Consider the following 21,659-nt stretch of genomic DNA (forward strand, 5'->3'; position numbering starts at 1 on the left):
CTCAGTAGGTTAAGCGCAGACTCTTGATTTCATGATCTCGTCACGGGGCGGCGCAGGAGGGGCGTGGTGGTGTCGTGAGATCAAGCCCAGCATCACATTGGACTCTGCACTCAGCAAGGAGTCTGCTTAAGAGTCTCTCTCCTGGGTGTCTGGGTGGCTCAGTGGGTTAAGCCTCTGCCTTCGGCTCAGGTCATGATCCCAGGGTCCTGGGACCGAGCCCCACGTCTGGCTCTCTGCTCAGCAGGGAGCCTGCTTCCTCCCCTCTCTGCCTGCCTCTCTGCCTACTTGTGATCTCTGTCTGTCAAATAAATAAATAAAATCTTAAAAAAACAATTCTCTCTCCTTCCTCTGCCCCTCCCCTGACCCTCTAAAATAAATAAATGAATACAACTTAAAAAGTGATCGTGAAGAGTTATTGAGGGAAAAGCAATAGCAGTTGGGTTTTCAGATTGGTTTCGTGAGTGGCATGACAAAGTGAGAAACCTAACAGGCACTCGATATCATTCTCCCTGTATACGTGTACTTCAAGCTCAGGGCAACTATAAGTAATTTTGACAAATTCATTCTTGACAAACCAGAAAAAGTGAGGTCTTATTTTAGGTGTCCCTGAAAAATAATAAATTGGCAAAAATAAGTACTATCTTTAGACTATACAGACTGACAAATCTCCTTATTGCTTTGGAGGGGTTTTTATCCAATTTGGGGACTCTGATTCTTCATTTTTATCAAGAACAAAACTACCATGGTCCTTAAAATGTGCTGTATTTGAAGAAAATGCCCAGAACAAAACTTTCCTATTTCTTTTTAAGATTGTCTTTATTATTATTTGACAGAGAGAGAGTGTGTGCGCACAAGCAGGGGAAGCAGCAGGTGGAGGGAGAGAACCCCGGGATCATGACCTGAGCCAAAGGAAGACACTTAACCGACTAAGCCACCCAAGTGGCCCAAAGCTTTCTTATTCTTGATGCAAGAGACCCGGTTTGGGGAGCACATCCTCTTTAGAATCAAGCAACTCCAGGGTTCACGTATTACACAGGAAAACACTTTCTCCTAATTTTCTCTACACTAAAAAGCTCTGTCCATGTAGCCAGCCATATATAAATAAATACGTTTATACTATGCCGTATGAACTACAACAAGTGGGCTGTTTTCTGGTTGGGGGACATCTCTTAAAGATATGCATGCTCGTAGCAATGTTATTGATTTTACATTTCAAACTCATTTTGAGATCATGTCTACACAATTAAAATGGTTGGAGAAGTGCCATCTATGAAATGGATTACTACTACATCTGTATTACTTTAATATTTTCAGAAATATTGGAATAAGAATACCAGGAAAAGTCTGGAAAGGTGAACTCTTTATAGCTGAAAGTAGTTTTTCACACTTTTTCTTAAGATTTTTTTATTTACTGAGAGAGCACACGCACGCACACGTGCACACACACACACACCCATACACACACGAGTAGGGGGAGGGACAGAATTAAAGGGAGAGAGAATCTCTCTGAGATTCTCTGAGCCTGGAGCACTGAGCCTGGAGCTCGATACAGGGCTCCATCCCATGACTCTGAGATCACGACCTGAGCCAACATCAACAGTCAGCTGTTTAACCAACTGAGCTACCCAGGTGCCCCTAATTTTCACACATCTACTTTCTCCTTTATAAAGAATAGGAGAGGAAGAGAAATACAATAGACCCCAAAATAGTGCCCAACTGTGAATAGTAAAACTGAGTGGGGATTTACTTCTCAAGAATGATGACCCTCAGGGCTGGTACTCTCCTAATATTATCTCCATCGGGTGCCATGACCAGTTAAACTTTAGGATACTTAGAAAAACGCAAGGACAGAAAACAAATATTGTATTCTGATAAGGAATGGGAAGTTTATAATATTTATAGGCCAATAAATACCAGAAATTATCAATAAAAGTCCCCCCAAAATCATGAGGATGCCCCTGGTGTCTAGAAAGAACTCTATAGAGTTGACTTTGTCTCACATGACTCATTTTGTCAGGTCTATTTATGAAGTCTATACCATCAATAGGCATTATGGACAGCTTCTTTTTTTCCCCGCCCTGAGCGAAGCTTAGATGGCTTCTACCGACTTGGTTTGTCTCTATGTCTTTTTACAAAGCATTTGTAATCAACACTCCTGATTGCACATTGTTTCCATGGAGGTGGTAACAGTGACAGCTATGTTGATTTGTTTCCTGGGAGTCAGAGGGGATGATGCAGTGTCTGGTTATCAGCCATTAGGTATACAACTGACACTTCCTTTCTCCTGGTCCATGGAAGGTAGTGCCCAGTTCATCCAAGGTGCCTCCTAGCATGGTACATAGATGCCAGAGAAGAGATGAGCCAAAGGTTGCTTTCTGGGGATTTCTTACATCTTGACTCGTCTACATTAAAAGAAGAGTAGATACATGTTATATAAACTCCTTTGGCCTCCTTAACCAGCCTGTCTCATCAAAACCCTTCATAACATGGACTGATGACTATGGCACAGCTCCCTCCATGCTGATGGCTATAAACAGATCGTTTTTACTAGAGTTGTTGCTTTTGATTGATGGCTATCATTCCCGAAAAAAATCATCATCTCTTGAGTTCTAAAAGGCACCACTTAAAAATACAGTTCCCACCTTCCTTAATAGTCACAGTAGAGAATACACATACGTTCCGGGTTTTGTTTGATGTTGGAGCTGAGGCCAGCACACTGAAACGTTTTCAGTTTCTGGCCAGCCTGTCCTGGCATATTCAGGGCCCACCCCAACCCCACTTCTTCCATCAGATCACTGCCTACGAGTCACCTCCTTAGGAAAGCCTTCCCTGACTTCTCCAAATGGGGTAGCCCTCCTGATAGTTTGCTTTCATTGTGCCATGTTATTCTCCTTCATGGGACTGAAAGCACTCATAATCCATCCATCTGTGGGACTCTGGGCTTCAGGTCCACCATCCTCCACTGGACTCGAAGTGCCATAAAGGCTTTCCCCCTCAGGGTTGTCTGTTTTCTCTCCCCACTGTATCCTGACTAACCAGCAGCATGCCTGGCACAGAGTAGATGCTCAGTTAAGACCAACCGGTTGAAGGAAATCGGGGGAGAATGAGGGAAGGCAGCCAGTTTTAAAAGACTGCATGCCTTAAAGTTCATTGCCATTGGTTTAATTATTTATTACTTTTTATTTTTCCTCTATAAATGCTTTTTCTGCATCAATTTGAGAGGACCATGTGGTTCTTCTCTCTTCTCATATTAATTTGTTCTATCACATTGATTGATTTGCGAATGTTGAACCATCCTTGTAGCCCAGGGATGAATCCCACCTGGTCATGGTGGATAATCTTTTAAATGTGCTGTTGGATCCTGTTTGCTAGGATCTTGTTGAGAATCTTAGCATCCATATTCATCAGTGATATTGGTCTGAAATTCTCCTTTTTGGTAGGGTCTTTGCCTGGTTTGGGGATTTCCTCTATAAAATCATGCACAAGTAATGTTTGTGTTACTGAGGCTCCCATTTTAAATGTTCTCATAGGGCCTCAGTGATTAATGATGTATATTTGCTTATGTAGAAGCCAGTGTGTTGTATGACCTGGTTTATCTTCAAAGAAATGCATTTTCATACTACGTCATTGTTCTGTACCTGCTCTGCTGGATATAATGGAATTTAACAGTGATATGGATAATTCAGATTGATCACTAATCAGAACATGATCAAATGTTGAGCGTGCTTGTATATAACCCTAGACACGTCTGTCTGGGGTACAGTGTGCCCTCAAACAAAATGGCGAAGCCACATGGTAAAGGAGAGAATGACAAGGAAGAAGTCAGCGAGCTAGGCCATTTGGCCTCTTCCTCATTCTTTCCTGGCCCCAGCAGGTCCCTGCTCTTCGCTATTAGAACCCCTTAAATCTGACAGAGAAACATAACAGGAACTTAAAAGAATCAACTATAAATTCAGCATGCTTTCTTTCTTATGCTTTCAAGCTCTCCCTCTGACTGGGGAGGAAATTAATTTTAATTAAAACCCATTGGGTTCCTGGCTGTCTAGGTAAAGAGAGATAGGAAATTAAGGAATTAAGTAATTAATCTACAAAAAATTCTGCTACCCCCTGCGAGCAAAATCATCTCCCCCTGGCGACTTGAGAGATAAGTGCAGGGGGTGCGGGTCTCTGCTTCTTTGTTCTAGACAATCAACCCCCTGCCCACGTTTTCTCTTTCAGCAATAGAGGACGAGTTTGACTTTGCTCTAGGAAAGCAAACTCCAGCCTTCCTGAAGAAGTGTGTTTGCTACATTCGGAAAATCGCTAACATTGAGCGTTTTGTGAAAATCCCGGAGATGGGAAAGTACATGGATATCACTGGAACAGAACCAAGGATGATGCGGGACGCAGAAGCCCAAGAGAAACTGATAAAACTCAGGGACGAATTTATCCCGACTATCGTCGCATCATCTAATCTCAGAGTGTACACGTCTGTTACCCATTGTGACATGAAACTGGGCTATTCCCAAGAAATAGAAAATCATTACATAGAAGGACTTGGTAAACAGTTTTATGAGGACATGATCGATATCATTCAGGCAACCGTCCAACAGAATTTTGACACCGAAACTGACACGCTCTACGATGAAATCCTTCAGCATTCCTCATTGTGTAAGACGTACGCCTCCTTCTATGAGTACAAATGTGAACCTCTCAACATCGTGCACAAGTACGTTCTGCCAAGCAAAACTGGGCACATCAACCCTCTGGTCATATACGGCGGACCGTGCACTGGGAAGACGCTCCTGCTAGCCGAAGTAGCGAAGAAGGTGAGAGCCTTTTCTTTCACAAGCTTATTTGTAAAAATCCTTTCCTTTTGGGGAAAAGACAAATGGTTCAAAATTCACTTCCATCCCTGTGTTTACTACCTGAATGATAATTAGTCTTTCTGAAAAGGCGACTTCAGTGTTTCTCTTAGGCTGGTATAATGGTCCTACGGAAAGAATAAGGCCCATAGGGTACAGTGAAGAGAACAGCTTTATTTTTCTCTCTCCTTGGTCACACTTATGTTGTGGGGCCAGTTCCCATTTGGATGGGGACTCGGGGAGATCTCACAACTCTTCTCATCCCTCTCAGCAAAGACAAGCCCTCCTATCGCTCTGGACACGAAGTCATTCACAGTTGAGCAATTCAGTCTGTCCGGTCTAAGAGGATAATTAAAACTCGAGTTTCTATTTCTCTCCCGCAGCTGAGGCTCACGATAAGCAAGGCACCTGCCCTGGGAAATCAGGATGTGGTCATCTTCCCCTTCTTTCACCACATAGCACTTCCCCCGCCTCCCCCCACCCCCATCCCAGCCCTAGGGTTATGGCTTCAGGGAAGTAGGAAAGATAAGGTGGCCAGAAAGTTCTTACATAACCAATACTGTTGTAAAAACGAGACTCCACAGTCTGTGGTCACATCAGGTGTTTAAAGCTGCCTCCTAATTCTTCTGAGGCCTTTTTCTAGTTTTCTGGACATCCTTTCCCCTCCCATCTCTCCTGCCCTGTCCTCACTGAGCATCTTATTTTATCCACAGTTCCCCAAACACAGGGGGATGCATTTTTTAATTTTTGCTAGCTGGTCCTTTCCATGACTTCTAGACACCCAGCCACACACTTCTAGTACCTTTCTAGAGATCCACAGCCAAGATCCACAGCCTAGCAAGCTCCCTCAGATGGGACCTGGGGCAAACAGAGCCAACAAAACCTCCATCAGCTCAGTCTAGCCAGTGGCCCACATGTGTCACATGGGAAGCACTTGGGTATTTTTCGCCCTGGGAAAGAACACTTCTCCACCCCCTGTTCTATCCAAAGAGCTAGCCAGCCTTGTCAGCTAACCTCCATATTTCTCAGGTGTCTGAGGACATCCGTTGCCCTGGCCCCCCAGCTCTATGTCAGTCGGCCTGTCAGTAGGCCACTGAAGCCTCTTTCCTGAGGTGAGAAGTGAGGGTATTGCTCAGTCCTCCCCTTTGGGAGTGGATGTTAACAGATATGACCCACGGCACCCTAATCTCCAATTTTTTTTTTTTTTTGGCTTCTTGAAACTCCTTTTTAGTCCCACTAAAGGTAGCAAAACTGGTTTTCACAACTCCCTTACAAATCTTGCCTGCTGTGTGGCACCTCACTCTGGAATGTAGGGTCTCTTGTCTTGGCATGTCAGCCTAAACTGGACTAAACTAGTTCCGTTGTAATCTCCTTTTGCACCTGACGTCCCTGTCTGATGGTTTCTATTATCTTGGTGTTACCTCAGAATCTCTACATTGTCCTTCCTGTGGTTCTTCTCTCGAGAACAGAGCTTTCTTTAACTCCACAGACACTCTCGTCATCCGTCATGTGCTATCACAATCTCAGGGAGGTCATCTTGAAGACAAGAACAGGGATCGCTGTGCTGTACCTTACGTGGGGATTAGGTTTCAAAGTAAGCTCACAGGCAAAAATCTGGTGTATAAACTTACTCTTAAAAAGTCCCCAGGAGGGGCAGCTGGTTGGCTCAGTGGATTAAGCCTCTGCCTTCGGCTCAGGTCATGATCTCAGGGTCCTGGGATAGAGCCCCACATCGGGCTCTCTGCTCAGCAGGAAGCCTGCTTCCTCCTCTCTCTCTCTGCCTGTCTCTTTGCCCACTTGTGATCTCTGTCTGTCAAATAAATAAATAAAATCTTAAAAAAAAAAAAAAGAAAGAAAGAAAGAAAGTCCCCAGGAAAGTTAATTTACCATTTCTTTTTTTTTAATTTATTTATTTTCAGAAAAACAGTATTCATTATTTTTTCACCACACCCAGTGCTCCATGCAATCCGTGCCCTCTATAATACCCACCACCTGGTACCCCAACCTCCCACCCACCCTGCCACTTCAAACCCCTCAGACTGTTTTTCAGAGTCCATAGTCTCTCATGATTCACCTCCCCTTCCAATTTACCCCAACTCCCTTCTCCTCTCTAACACCCCTTGTCCTCCATAATATTTGTTATGCTCTACACATAAGTGAAACCATAACTCTCTCTGCTTGACTTATTTCACTCAGCATAATCTCTTCCAGTCCCGTCCATGTTGCTACAAAAGTTGGGTATTCATCCTTTCTGATGGAGGCATAATTCTCCATAGCGTATATGGACCACATCTTCCTTATCCATTCATCCGTTGAAGGGCATCTTGGTTCTTTCCATAGTTTGGCGACCGTGGCCATTGCTGCTATACACATTGGGGTACAGATGGCCCTTCTTTTCATGACATCTGTATCTTTGGGGTAAATACCCAGTAGTGCAATTGCAGGGTCATAGGGAAGTTCTATTTTTAATTTCTTGAGGAATCTCCACACTGTTCTCCAAAGAGGCTGCACCAACTTGCATTCCCACCAACAGTGTAAGAGGGTTCCCCTTTCTCCACATCCTCTCCAACACATGTTGTTTCCTGTTTTGTTAATTTTGGCCATTCTAACTGGTGTAAGGTGCTATATCAATGTGGTTTTAATTTGAATCTCCCTGAGGGCTAGTGATGATGAACATTTTTTCATGTGTCTGATAGCCATTTGTATGTCTTGATTGGAGAAGTGTTTGTTCATATCTTCTGCCCATTTTTTGATATGTTTGTCTGTTTCATGTGTGTTGAGTTTGAGGAGTTCATTATAGATCCTGGATATCAACATTTTGTCTATACTGTCATTTGCAAATATCTTCTCCCATTCCGTGGGCTGGGCTACAAGGATGGTTCAACATTCACAAATCAATCAATGTGATACGACAAATTAATATGAGAAGAGAGAAGAACCACATGGTCCTCTCAATTGATGCAGAAAAAACATTTGACAAAATCCAGCATCCGTTCCTGATTAAAACGCTTCAAAGTATAGGGATAGAGGGAATATTCCTGAACCTCATGAAATCTATCTATGAAAGACCCACAGCAAATATCATCCTCAATGGGAAAAAGCTTGCAGCCTTCCCGTTGAGATCAGGTGCCCACTCTCACCACTCTTGTTCAACATAGTATTAGAAGTCCTAGCAACAGCAATCAGACAACAAAGAGAAATAAAAGGTATCCAAATTGGCAATGAAGAAGTCAAACTCTCTCTCTTCGCAGATGACATGATTCTTTATATGGAAAACCCAAAAGACTCCACCCCCAAACTACTAGAACTCATACAGCAATTCAGCAACGTGGCAGGATACAAAGTCAATGTGCAGAAATCAGTGGCTTTCTTATACACTAACAATGAAAATACAGAAAGGGAAATTAGAGAATCAGTTCCATTTACTATAGCACCAAGAACCATAAGATACCTGGGAATAAACCTAACAAAAGAGGTAAAGGATCTGTACTTGAGGAACTACAGAACACTCATGAAAGAAATTGAAGAAGATACAAAAAGATGGAAGACCATTCCATGCTCTTGGATCAGAAGAATAAACATTGTTAAAATGTCTATACTGCCTAGAGCAATCTATACTTTTAATGCCATTCCGATCAAAATTCCACCAGTATTCTTCAAAGAGCTGGAGCAAATAATCCAAAAATTTGTATGGAATCAGAAGAGACCCCGAATCGCTAAGGAAATGTTGAAAAACAAAAATAAAGCTGGGGGCATCACGTTACCTGATTTCAAGCTTTATTACAAAGCTGTGATCACCAAGACTTCATGGTGCCGGCATCAAAACAGACACATAGACCAGTGGAACAGAGTAGAGAGCCCAGATATGGACGCTCAACTCTATGGTCAATTAATCTTCGACAAAACAGGAAAAAATATACAGTGGAAAAAAGACAGTCTCTTCAATAATTTACCATTTCTTAATATGCCAAGCCCAGCTGCTGGGTTTTCCTCCCCTTTTTTTCCTTTTTCCCCTTCTTCCCCTTCCTTTTCCTCCTCCGCTCCTCCTCCTCCTGCTCCTGCTCCTCCTTCTTCTTCTCCTTCTTCTTCTCCTTCTTGTCTTCCTCCTTCTCCTCCTCCGCCCTCCTCCTACTCTTCCTTTTTTTTTTTTTAAGATTATTTATTTGAGAGAGAGAGAGAGAAAGAGAGAGGAGGAGGTAGAAAGAATCCAAACCAGACCCTGCACAGACTGTGGAGCTGGACACAGGGTTCAGTCCCATGACACTGAGATCATGACCTGAGCCGAAACCAAGAGCCCAACGCTTAACAGACTGTGTTTCTTCTGTTGTTAGAAGACATAGTTCTTTTTTAATGGAACACCAGACCAAGTGGCAAGGTTACATTTAGGGGCCATATTGCATCAAAATAAAGTGTGTGTGTTTATGTGTGTGTGTGTGTGTGTGAACACTAATTTGTATGTAAATCTTCCAACTTTAGAATGTTCCAGGTCAACAGGACAACAGCAGTATGAGGAGCACACGTACAGGAGCTGAAATCTAATGAGAAAACATCCACGTAGAGCATTTGACCTTCACTCTAGGGCTTTTTCCCTCTGGAAGAGGGAAGGGCAAAGTGGTTGGAGGTGCAAATGTTGTTGGACTTGACAATATTCCCTGTGATGCAAGTCCATGTGCAGTAGCACAGGAAGTACAGAATCATGTGGAATGTGCTGATATCCCAGTACGGATCAGCAGTCCCTGAGGGGCAGGACATGGTGACAGTCGAGTTGGTCAACTTGAAAAATGGTTTTCTGAGCTCTCGCTCTTCTGGATATTTCATCCAGCCACCAGAGTGTGTCTATTCACATTCCAGAACTCTGGTCCCACAAGAAGCCTCACCTGTTCCTAGGTCCCCTGCCTCTGCTCCAGTCGCCTCTCTCCTGGGGTATGTCTGTCCCGCCAACAACAACCTGTACTCCCTTCGTGACTTCATGTTCCTTGTGGGAATGCAGAGAGATGGCTCGTGTTTATCCGAGGTTATCTCCTGCGTGCCTAGCATTTCCATGGACACGAGCTCATGATCGGAGGATCGCTCTCTACATGTTCAACAACACGGGAGTGGGAGGAGAGAGGGCAATACATATCATCATCAGAAGCAAGCCACACAGGGACAAAATATCGTGTTCTGTTTCTGATTTGCCACTGTCAGACAGTTGTAGTAGGATGGCAGGATTAACTTCCTCCACATGGGCTTCAAGGTATGGGACTAAACAGTTAATTGCTCCTTTCCCTTAATAGCTCATTCGGAAACTGACATCCTTTTCCTAAACTTATTCATGCCTTAACCTGAACTAAACCTTGAGGAACCAAGTTTCATAAACTTACTTCCTCATGTATAAACTGCGTCCTTTCTTAAGCAGTATCCTTGGTGAATTCCAAGGATTACTGAAAGACATTATCTCCCTAAAAATAGACTTTGGGATTTTTTTTTATATATATACTTTGATCATATCCCTTCTTGTCCTTGCCTTTCCTGCCAGAGAAATTCTAAATTTAACAGCCCCCTTATATATGTTATCTCCTTCGCTCTGCAGTTTGAGGGGAAAAAAAAACCTCCAGCTTTGTCTCTTGGTAACCACTTAACTCTGAGCAAGTCATTTATCCGCGTGCACTGGTTTCCTCTTCTGTTAAATTGTGCTATAATCCCATCTGCCCCACCTAGAGATAATGTGAAGACTAATAACTGACTGTAGATAAGTCATGAGCTGTCATAAAACACAAGGCTTAAAGTTTTAGTCAGCATTATATAGATCTTTACAACAATGAGTAATCAAGAAGATAACCCTATAGCACCACAATATAGGAAAATGTCTCTGGGTCATTAAGGATTCTATTCAGTATTTTAGTACTATTTTTTTTAATCACATTCTAATTAGCTAAGAATTTGATCAGCCCTATGGGATCTCAATTAGTGAAGACATTTGACTCCATATAATGCATAAATGTGTAAATGTGTAATGTGTAATGTGTAAATGTGTAAATCTCTACTTATTCTATTCATTAAACAAATACTTATTAAGCATCTATTGTGAGCCAACCACCATGCCAGGAAACAGGATTCAGTGATGAAAACCTGACCATACTAGATATGCAGATTCACTGTTTATGAAATTCTTTGTAACAAGCTAAGTGCTGCCTTGGGATTGAATAAGACTATTATCGCTATTTCATACCTTCAGTAGAGTGATCGTGACAGCCTCGCCTATAGATCTTAGTGCATGAGCTTTGTGACAGCTCTTTGATCTTCTCAGGTGTGCCTAGTTTCTGGTTCTAGGCCACTGTCTGCAAGGTCAGGGTTACCAGAAGTCTGACCCCTGGAGGGAGGAAATGCTGTTGTACGCAACCATGTGAACATATATTACCGTTCTAAACACTACCTTTATGTTTCAGGCCTATGGCTGGCTACATGAAGACACAGGACCAGAATCTGACCCAGTAGTCGTCATGAGATTTCTAGGTACCACAGATATGAGTACTGACCTTAAGACTCTCCTTCTAAGCGTTTGTGAACAATTAGCAGTCAACTACCGGTGTCTGGTTCAAAGCTACCCTAAGAAGATCCATGACCTCCGTGACTTGTTTATAAATCTTTTGAATGAGTCTTCATTGCAGAGACCTCTAGTAATAATATTTGATGCCCTAGAGCAGCTCTCAGAGAGTGACGAGGCCAGGAAGCTTTGGTGGCTCCCAGCTCATCTTCCCCGCTTCGTACGAATAGTCCTGTCCACACTGCCTAACAGACATGGGATCCTGCAGAAACTGAGGTGCCTTATCCATGAGGAAGCCAACTACATCGAGCTGATTCCCCGGGACAGGAAGATGTGCAGCCAGGTCCTCAAACACCAGCTGCTGCGGGTCAAAAGGAAGGTCACATCAGGCCAACAGATTTACGTGAACAACGCATTCTCCAAGTGCACGCTGCCCATGTTTGTGAACCTGACCTTTAGGGAGGTGAGACACTGGAGATCACACAAAGATGTTGATGAATCCTCCCTCTGTGTCACAGTTCACGAAAGTATAGAGCAGCTCTTCTGGTCCTTGGAGAAGAAGTGTGGTCAGAAACTGGTCTCCAGGGCTCTTGGTTACATCACCATGGCCAAAATGGGTTTGAGTGAAATGGAACTGGAGGATGTGTTGGCCCTAGACAACAGTGTGATGAATGAGCTCAATGAGAACTCCAGGCCCAGCAATCCCCTGAGAGTACCTTATCTGTACATTGCAAGGCTCAAGGATGGTCTCAGTGGATACTTAATAGAAAGACATGTGAAAAACGTCACACTCCTGGTCTGGGCCAATAGACACCTGCAGCTCATAGCCCAGAAGTTGTATCTGCAGGACGATGGTGACCTGCGTGAAATGCATGCCATCCTGGCAGATTACTTTCTGGGAGTCTGGTCAGGGGGCAGGAGGAAAGCTTTCTGCCTTGAGGACCCCTACTTGAATGGCTGCCTTGACTTGGAGAGCAAAAGCTTGCTTGAGGAAGAGAAGCACTTCATGGAACAGGCTTCCTTTGATAGGCAGGCTCCAGACCAGCCCTGGGTTTTCCAGTGTAATCCACTGGAGCCTGACATCTTCTTCGTCAATCATCGGAAAATGTCTGAGCTCTTGCACCACCTGACAAGGTGTGGAAAAACCGATGACCTGCTTTACGGGATCATCATGAACTTCAGCTGGCTTTACACCATGATCAAAATTGGCCAGTTCGACAAAGTGCTTACAGATATCGAGCTGGCTTACAACTACTCGCAAGAGAAGGAGCTGAAGTTCTTGGCTAGCACTCTCCGCGGCATCAAAACCAAGGTCACTGCGTTTCCGGGCTCGCTTTCCGCAGAGCTTCAACAAAGGCTGCTGCCTGTTGTAAGTTCCCTGCCCAAACTCAGACATCTCCTTTTAGAATGTGACAAAGATGGGCCCAAATATTGCTCCATTGTGCCATTACACTCATCCATGGATGTGACTTATAGCCCGGAACGTCTCCCCTTGTCCTCTAGTCACCTGCATGTCACCGAGATTCTGCCTACCTGTAACCCCAGTACAGTCCTCACAGCTCTAGAGAACGGCTCCATCAGCACCTGGGATGTGGAAACCCGTCAACTCCTCCGGCAGATCACTACAGCCCAGTCTGTCATCCTGGGCATGAAACTCACCAGTGACGAAAAGTATCTTGTGGTGGCCACAACAAATAACACCTTGCTGATTTACGACAATGTAAATTCGTGTCTTCTGTCTGAAGTGGAAATCAAAGGCACCAAGCACGGAAGCAGCTCCACCTACATCAATGGGTTTACCTTGTCTGTCAACCACGCCCTGGCTTGGCTTGAAGCCAGCAAAGATGTCACCGTCATCGATCTGCTCTACGGGTGGCCCCTTTACCAGTTCCACTGTTGGTACGAAGTGACCTGTGTCCAGTGCTCTCTGGATGGCATGTATGCTTTCTGTGGACAGTACCTGAACACCACCACCATATTTCATTTAGGGAGTGGAGAAAAGTTATGCACGGTGACTTCTGAATTTTCCGGTGGGTTTGTGAAGTTCCTTCTCATCTTGGACACGGCTCAAGAGATGGTAATGGTGGACAGCGAGGGAAGCCTCTCGGTTTGGAATACTGAGGACATTTCCAATCCCCAGCTGACTGACGACTTCGACTGCCGAAGAGAAGACAGCGAGGTGGTCAGCGTGGAACTCTCGGAGGACCAAAATGCGATTCTGATCTGTAAAGCCCTCAGCATCGAGCTCTTAGATACCGGCATGTGGAAGGTGGCCGAGAAGTTCAGAGCTAAGCACAACGAACGTTTTATATCTGCCGTGCTGTCCAAAAATGGGGACTGCATCATCGCGACCATGGAAAATACCTCAGCTGTGTTTTTTTGGAGGCGGGACACCGGGCAATGCATGGCGAGCTTACAGGAAATCTCAGGTACCATAGTCAAGCTGGTGAAATCCAGTCACCACAATATGCTGCTCTCTTTGTCAACCAGTGGTGTTCTTTCCATCTGGGATATAGACATCATCACCGCCATGTCCAACATAGATAAGACTGGGAAACCCATCCAAAGCCTGGTGTTACCCGCCAGAGGGGAAATCATTTATTCCCTCGATGGCTCGGATTGTGTCCACAAGTGGAACTTCAGCAGCGGCTTCCTTGAGGCAGTGTTCAAGCACGAAGGGATAGTCGAGCACTGCGTGCTGACGTCCTCTGGAGACGTCATGGTGACGTCAGATGACAAAAGCAGTCAGTACGTCTGGCACACCAGCAGCGGCGAGAACCTCTTCCGAATTAACGGGCAGAGAATATCTCAGCTCCTGATCACCCACAATGACCAGTTTGTGGTCTCTCTCTGTGAGGAAAATGCCTCCAGGGTCTGGAGACTGGCCACAGGCCACAGGGTGTGTAACATTCTGACCACTTTGCAGAATGCCTTTATAACCTCAGCAAATACCTTTGTGGTGGGCATGACCCAGAGCAAAGTGCTGGCCGTCAGTCTCTGGACGGGCAGCATCACCAAGAAATTCTGCTGCGAAGACGGCACCACCATCGTGAATTTTAAGCTGATCCCCGACTGCCCTGACATCATCGTGTTTATCACGTCAGCCGAGACAGTGAATATTTGGAGTCTGACAGATGAAGTCATCTGTCGCCGTGTGCAGCTTCCGAACAACTTCTTGAAAAATCTGGAGGATTTCGAGATCTCTCCCAATGGCAAGCTAGGCATTATATCCAGGGGAGACGAGAATATCAATGTGCTGGACTTACACAGCGGTAAACTACGGGTGGTCCACGCCTCTGGGGTCATCTGGAGGCAGAGGCTGTCTCGAGACGGTCGCTACCTGGTGTACATTTGTTTCCGAAACGGGGAGGAAGAGGACGAAAACGGTGCGATATCCAGTCTGATTGTAATGAGACTGGCCGATGGCAAAAATATCGGTGCTTGTTCCCTTTACAAAACACCAACTTTTCTTGCCCTCTCACAGAGGCACCTCAACATCATAGTGGGTTTTGACGACGGGAGCATAGGGATATACACAGTGGTGGACCGCGTAGACGCCGCACTGAAAATTAAAATCGCCACTTCAAACAGCAGACAGATTTTCAACAACGCGACACAGGCATCCAGGCCAAAGTGCAGTAGTTACTGTTTCAAGGTGTCTGTGGACTGCTTATGGAGAGAGTCTACTGAGGTCTTTGCGAGAGACAGTCCCATCACGGTGAGCGACTCCTCTGAGCCCAACGAGGCGACGCCATCCAAGAAACACAACCCTTGCTATGACCGGGTAGGCTCAGCCCTGGAGCCCAGGGGCCACAGCTACACCCCTGACAACTGACAAAACATTCTTCTCGCTCAGCAGACAGGCACGATACACACACAGAAGGAAGAAAAAAATAAGGATCTTCTGTCTCCCAAATGATAAACTACTCCTTTCTTTAAAGACAGGAAAGATGCTGGAGTTCCAGCATTCACATGCTCGCCAAAAAGACAAACACGAAATCGGTTTTGAGTTGGCTCTTTTTGTCAACATTAATCCAGGAATGACACCTTGACAGAGAATTTCTACAAGGGGTGTTTGACTGGATATTTTTTACGTTTGCTGGGTGGGAAGCAGCAGCGTAACTCATTCCATGGGCTTGGATGACGGAGGCTAGAACCGTAGACAGACCCCTCGGACTGGAATGAGTGCTACAGAAATCGTCTGGAATTGCAAACATGAAAGAGCCGTTTGACCTCCAATGATTGTGTGGCCATAAGTAAACACAGCCTTAATCTCTCCTTACATTTTACAATCCTGACAACTGTGTAAACCCAGTCTGCAGATGGGAGGTCAAAGGTGCAAAATCACGTAACAAAAATGCTCCCTTGCATCCCTAAGTTTCCCAGGAGAAAGGACGTGAAATGTGAGGCCATGCATTGGACTGGGCACAAGTACTAAGTACCACTCTCATAGGGCTACTGAGCACGCCGTCAGTCTTCATTAAGATACAGTTGAGACAGTCACATGCAAGGGTTTCTGTATAATGGAACATACGATTTTTAAACTACGTCCTGGACGGCGAAAGAAACACATTTAATGAGAAACCACAATCTTTTCCTGTCTTTCTGAAATGCCTATTTGTGCTGGGCGTTTAAGTGGAATTATAGAAAGGGCATTATAAAGTTGGTCAAGACATCTGTTCATCTCCATCACTGTACTAACAAAAGTCTGGGCTATTCAGTCAGTCGTATGGAAGCATCCATTATTTCCTCAATCCCTGCAGTAAATCTTAACAGAGAGAAAGCTTTCGTGACACGCCATCTATGAAATACTGAAGACATCTGCCTTACTCTCATTCCTCCTATCTCCTGTGGAAAATGCAGACATACGACCAAATATTCGGGGACAAGCTGAACATGCCTGTCTTTGTGCTAAACTATTCCCCAAATCTTAAGGGTGTCCAAAGGTTCCTTCTTGTCCCTGTTTGTAATCACTTTCTTACTTCCCCCCTCTATATGTAGGCTTTTTCCTCTGTCACCCTTTCTGCTGGAGGGCTCCCCGGGGCCTTTATAGTCTTAAATACTTTTTAAACACTACTTCACCTACTTAAAAGAAAATACCACATCCCAGAAGGGGGAAAGTGATTTTCTTCCTTCCATAGCCTCCACATGGCCTGTCCTTGGATGAGTTTTAGAAGGGTATCAGCAGTGCTCAGTTGCTTTGAAAGTGACGGGAAAGTGACTTGCGGCGGCAGAATGAGGACCAAGGAACTGATGCGCTCTCAGCCCATCTCCGCCATGAACTCACCACGCATCCGCAGGCAGATCTTCAGCGGCGAGATAAAGGGTGTGAGAGCTTTTGCTCTAGCCCTAATAGGGATGTTGGGGAGGAATGTGAGAAAAAAGACAGCGACATCTTGATTGTTTTTGCAAATGGAGAAGAAAAGTGAGCGGATCCAAAAGGAATGCAAGCTCATTGCATTTCACTTTGGAAAGCAAGTTGACGTGTAAGCACACAGAGACGGGATTCAGACATAAACACCCCACTCCGCGGTCGAAGACTTTTTTTCAGGATCTTCCTCCTGGTCCAGCTACCAGCCAGAAAGGGGGGTAGCCCGGCGAAGTCCCAGCCCATGTAGAGATCACCTGGAGTTGTATGAGTCAGTGCTTTTTTTTTTCTTCTTTAGTTCTTCTGAGGCAACACATTCCTATTCCTGTCCTTATCAGTTGGACCTCCATGCCGCACATTTCTAAGAATTAAATGCCTAGATGGATTAAATGTAGTGTGTGAATATTCTATGTAACAGCCAATAGAGTTTAACAAGTGACGAATGATTTTTCCTAACTTGTTTGCAACTGATAGCTCATATTGAATGTTTTTATGTAAACTTTGTATTGTTGGGAAGAATTACCCAATCAGAGATTTATATTTTCATAAATGTTACATTTAGTTAAATTTTGTTACAGAGTTGTTACACTAGAAAATTATTGCCGTCTTCAAACAATGAACAGTCTTGTGTATGTATTGTTTGTATGAATAAAAGGTAAACTAAGATTTCCGTGGCGTTTTTCCTCCCCAACTTTTGCAAGTGTAGGGATTTTCAGAAATAATAATAATAATAATAATAATATGCTTACTATACACGAGAGCTTTGGTGTATAGTATATACAAAGCTTTGGAGCTTTGTATGTACTAAGCCGTGTAATCTTCACAACAGCCTTATGAGGTAGGTACTGTTGGTATTTCAAATTCATAGATGTAAAAACCTAGAAACAGAGGCCCAGGGGGAATCACTGAATAGGATTTTCAATATACCATCAATGTGCTGTTTGTTACCTTTCCCAAAACACACAAAATATAGCACTGAGTATCCCGTAGGCACTTTCTGATAATGGCCTACAAAATGTTTTCCAACTTGCAGGTTAGAGACGAGGCGAGGCTCTAAAGATCACCAGAGGGCTTTGCAAACTTCCAGGAGGTACAAGTAAACCAAGAGTGTGGATGTATTCATTTAGCAAAGTTATTGGGTCACGCATTTTGCCAGGAATGCAAAGGTTAGTAAAGTAGCTTGTGCCTTCTAGGATTTCACAGTCTTAGCAGGAAAACAGATAGGAAACATGTTTTATGGGTAAGTGCAAGGACAGTGTGCACCCTTCTGGGGCTTGGAGCCAAGGTAGGAAGAATTATAAGCAAGGAATCGTCCTGCTCACAAACTGCCTCCAGGTAAGAGGGTAGGACAACGGGGGATCTTCCTTCCACAGGCACCTTTTTCCATTTCTTGCCTCTGGGAATTGAGAATCCTCTTTCACATACACACACACACACTCACAAAAAACATTTTTAAACAAGTTAGCAATGAAGAACTTATGTGAGGATAACTAGGAAATAATCAGATGAAAACTTTATATCCAGTTTCATGAAATAACTATTCTCAGAGAAACTTAAAATCAAGACATTAAGAAAAAAATAGAAGAAATTATCTACCTGGTTTCATCTTTATGTGGCTGAGACGTATTTCTGTTTAGAGTTTATTCCCCCTTGGAAATTTTCCTTAATTCTACTACCCATGCTGGGAATTCCTTCTTGGATTCTAATCTAAATCCTTTAGGCTGAAGGTTAAGTCTTCTCTTTCAGGTCCGAGAAAATAGATCGTCACTGCTTGCATAAAAGCATTTCATACACATGGAGTTTGTTGTTTAACAAATTTAAATATCTTCTTTCCCAGGGTCAGGAATGCAACAAATACCGTGTGTTTGCTTTGTCCAAGGCCTTGTGCTTATGCCCTAGGATGATCTGAAAGTGAGTCACAAACAACCTCTGCCCTCCAGAATCCTACAATCCTAAAGGAGACGCAACTAAATTAGATGTAAGACAGACTGTAGTTTAAAAAAAAAAAAAGTTGTTAATAAAAGTGAAAGGCACATGCTGAGACTACACTGCAGAGGAGCAACTAACTGGAACTGGGATTCAAAAAGAATGGCCAAGAGGAGGGGACAGTGGAGGCTTGGAGGACAAATGGCACTTAGCTGTCAGAATGTCAAAAAGACATCGCAGGTGAAGGAAGCTGCGTGAGGACAAACAGGGAACAGGGAGAGTCAACATATCCTATGGATGACTTTGGAAGCTATGTTGGCTTTTTAAACTTGATTCTGGGGGCGCCTGGCTGGTTCAATCCATACAGCATGAAACTCTCGAACTCAGCGAATGTCATATATTTTTTAAAATTGTGGGGTTTCTTTTTAAGAACCACATGGACAAATTTAGAAGTCTATTGACAAATCCGCTCAAGCAAATTAGTTTTCCTATCTTCCCTGACTCATCAGTTGGAACGATTTATATGCCAATGAAAACACAAACACACCTAAAACACTCACTGAATCATGGTGTTTCACTCCCACGTGCATCCAGAAACCATGGATTTTTTCCTTCTGTGTTTTTCACAAGGGTCCTTTCGCAGCTGCATTTGGCATTCCACATGATCTGCATGGAGTAGAGATAACACACATATGGACATGTTGGGGGTTTCTTTCAGTGTAACAATATGACAAATTATATAACACCTAATTTAAGATTCCCAATAACACCACCACCTCCGGCTTTACAGAATCCCTGCCTTTGAGAGATGAAGGTAACCCAGCCAGCTGCTTCAGCATATTCAGAGCAATGGTTCTCAAACTGGAGTGTGCATCATTCCGCAGAACACGGATTGCTTCACCCTCCCTATCCCCAATGATTTCAGAATCTGTATGTCTGGGGTAGAGCCTCCAAAATCTGCATTTTTATTGAATCCCTCCAGATGAAGCTGATTCCACTAGCCTGGGAACCACACTTCAAAACCTAAGATAAATACCAATGTGTTTTTGGTCAGAGTAACTTAACTGATAAACGTATCGGTATTCTGTGGGCGTTACTAAAGCATCCACTAGAAGTTGGACACGACAACTTCTTTATTGTGACAAAGGATTTTACCAGAAAATGATGTAAACTAGCATGTAAGTTTCCTCTAAATCTATCATTTTAAAGCATGCAGCTACTACGAGACTAGCAAGATGCCCAAAAACATGAGTTTGCTCCCGTAAAAGGTGATAGATGTGTAAATGGAGCTGGAATCCCTAAAGTGGGCCCGTTAGAAACTAAGGACATTATGTCCGTCTTTAAATAATACTGTCCTATTCCCCTGTTTTATCCTCACTCTCCCTGGATAACTGGAAGGGGAGAGAAGAGGGTAAGCTAGATGGCGCAGTTGCTCAACACATTTTCCTGTCAATCCCCAGCTTGGGAACACGGGTGACAAGAACTTGCGACACCTAAGCAGTATTTTCGGGTAAAGCCACCAGCTCGCTACCCTCCTGAAGTGCGCGCACTGCAGCAAGGAGGGGCGTGGAGCTCCGGAGGTGTGGACACGGTGTTGCAGCCGGGGTTCCAACAGCCCAGGAAAAGAGAGGGAAGTGGGGGCGGGAGAAGCAGGACCTCGTCGAGCTCCCATTGTGGTCTCGAGTGTGCAGGCGAGGCGAGTGTGTGCAACTTCCCTGGGAGTTTCAGCACGACAGCGTCCGCACGGTGTCCCCGACCCTCTCTCTACTCGGAGAGCGCGGGCAGGCGATAGCGCACACCACCAGGTCGAAACGGAAGAGTCTGGAACCCCAAACACAAAAATACGGGGTGAAGGGGTACAGATCTTTTTACCCGGGGCCAAATTTCCGCATCTCCCACACTAACGTCCCGAAGCAGAGCAGTCTCCCCTCTCCTTCCAGCAGGACAGAGAAGTAGGCGCCCAGACGCGTCCCGGCACGGGCAGACGGTGGGCACAAGCCCCGGCCGTGGCTGCTCGGAGAGGGCCAGCCCGGCTCCAAGGGTCGCACGGCCGGGGGCTCCCCGCGCGCGGGGCGCGCAGGTAAAGGGTTACGCGTGCCGGGGAGGCTCGCCCGCCGGCCGCGCCACGTGACGCGCCGGCCCAATGACTGCGCCGGGGCGGCCGCTGCGAGCGCGGCGGGCTCCCGGCTGCGCGGAGCCGCTGGTGTGTCCCGGCGCGGCCGCCCGAGGCCGGCGAAGCCATGGGCGCCGCGACCCCGCCGCCGCCGCCGCCGCCGCCGCAGCCGCCCGGCCCCAGGTAGGGACCGTCCCTCGCCGCGCGCGTCCGACCCCGTCGCGGGCTTGCCTCCTGCCCCGCTTGGCTTGGGGACACTGTTTCCCCCCACTTTCTCGCAGGTCGTTTTTATTTCTTTACTTCCTTCTGACAGAGGGGGTGAAAATGGGGCGAGGCAGGGCTCAGTTTGATTACTTCGGAAAAGTCACGGAATTCAACAAAGGCACGGAAAGGGAGGCCAGATCCAGCGCCCACGGGGTGCGGGAAGGGGGGACGGCGGGCGCGGGCGGGACTTCTACGAATGCCCCAAACTCAACACCAGGACAGTTGGGAAAGCTGGCATCTCCGTGGTGTATGAAACAGTTCTGGTTTAAATCCCTAATTAATGAACTTTCAGCAGCGCCGGAGAACTTGAGTTGGAAAAACTGCAAGAGATTGTCCCTTATTTCTAAGTGTCCCCCTCCCCCATTTTTAAACATCTGAGCGTTTTCGAATAAAACGGAAATGGAATGCTGACCGCCGCTGTTTCTTTGAAATGTCCTTGGGTCCCAGGATTTGCTCTGGTGGGTGCTGGCGCCCTGGGTGGCGCTGGTGGGAAGGGGTGGGGCGGGGAGGGTGCAGCGGTAGGAAGCTGCACGTGTTGAAGGAGCGTATCAGGTGCAAACTGTTAAATGGTCACAAATTGTTTGTTGAATATTTAACAATTAGGCAAGCATCTCCCGG

At 45.3% G+C, this 21,659-nt stretch overlaps 2 protein-coding genes across 3 annotated transcripts in view; both read left to right on the forward strand.

The window, feature by feature from the left end:
- NWD2 (NACHT and WD repeat domain containing 2) overlaps positions 1-17,404 on the forward strand; it is a 183,543-nt gene extending 166,139 nt beyond the window's left edge. For both annotated transcript variants that reach the window (XM_032334063.1, XM_032334064.1), the window contains 2 exons: positions 4,219-4,808; positions 11,273-17,404. In XM_032334063.1, coding sequence (XP_032189954.1) covers positions 4,219-4,808; positions 11,273-15,205 — 4,523 coding nt within the window. In that variant the 3' untranslated portion in view covers positions 15,206-17,404. The remainder of the gene's footprint in view (positions 1-4,218; positions 4,809-11,272) is intronic.
- Positions 17,405-20,829: 3,425 nt separating this feature from the next.
- C2H4orf19 (chromosome 2 C4orf19 homolog) overlaps positions 20,830-21,659 on the forward strand; it is an 89,283-nt gene continuing 88,453 nt past the window's right edge. Inside the window, exon 1 of the mRNA XM_032334065.1 lies at positions 20,830-20,960. The gene's annotated coding sequence lies outside the window, so the exon portion shown is untranslated. The remainder of the gene's footprint in view (positions 20,961-21,659) is intronic.

This window comes from Mustela erminea, chromosome 2 (genome assembly GCF_009829155.1).
Source record: "Mustela erminea isolate mMusErm1 chromosome 2, mMusErm1.Pri, whole genome shotgun sequence".
Classification (NCBI taxonomy): domain Eukaryota; kingdom Metazoa; phylum Chordata; class Mammalia; order Carnivora; family Mustelidae; genus Mustela; species Mustela erminea.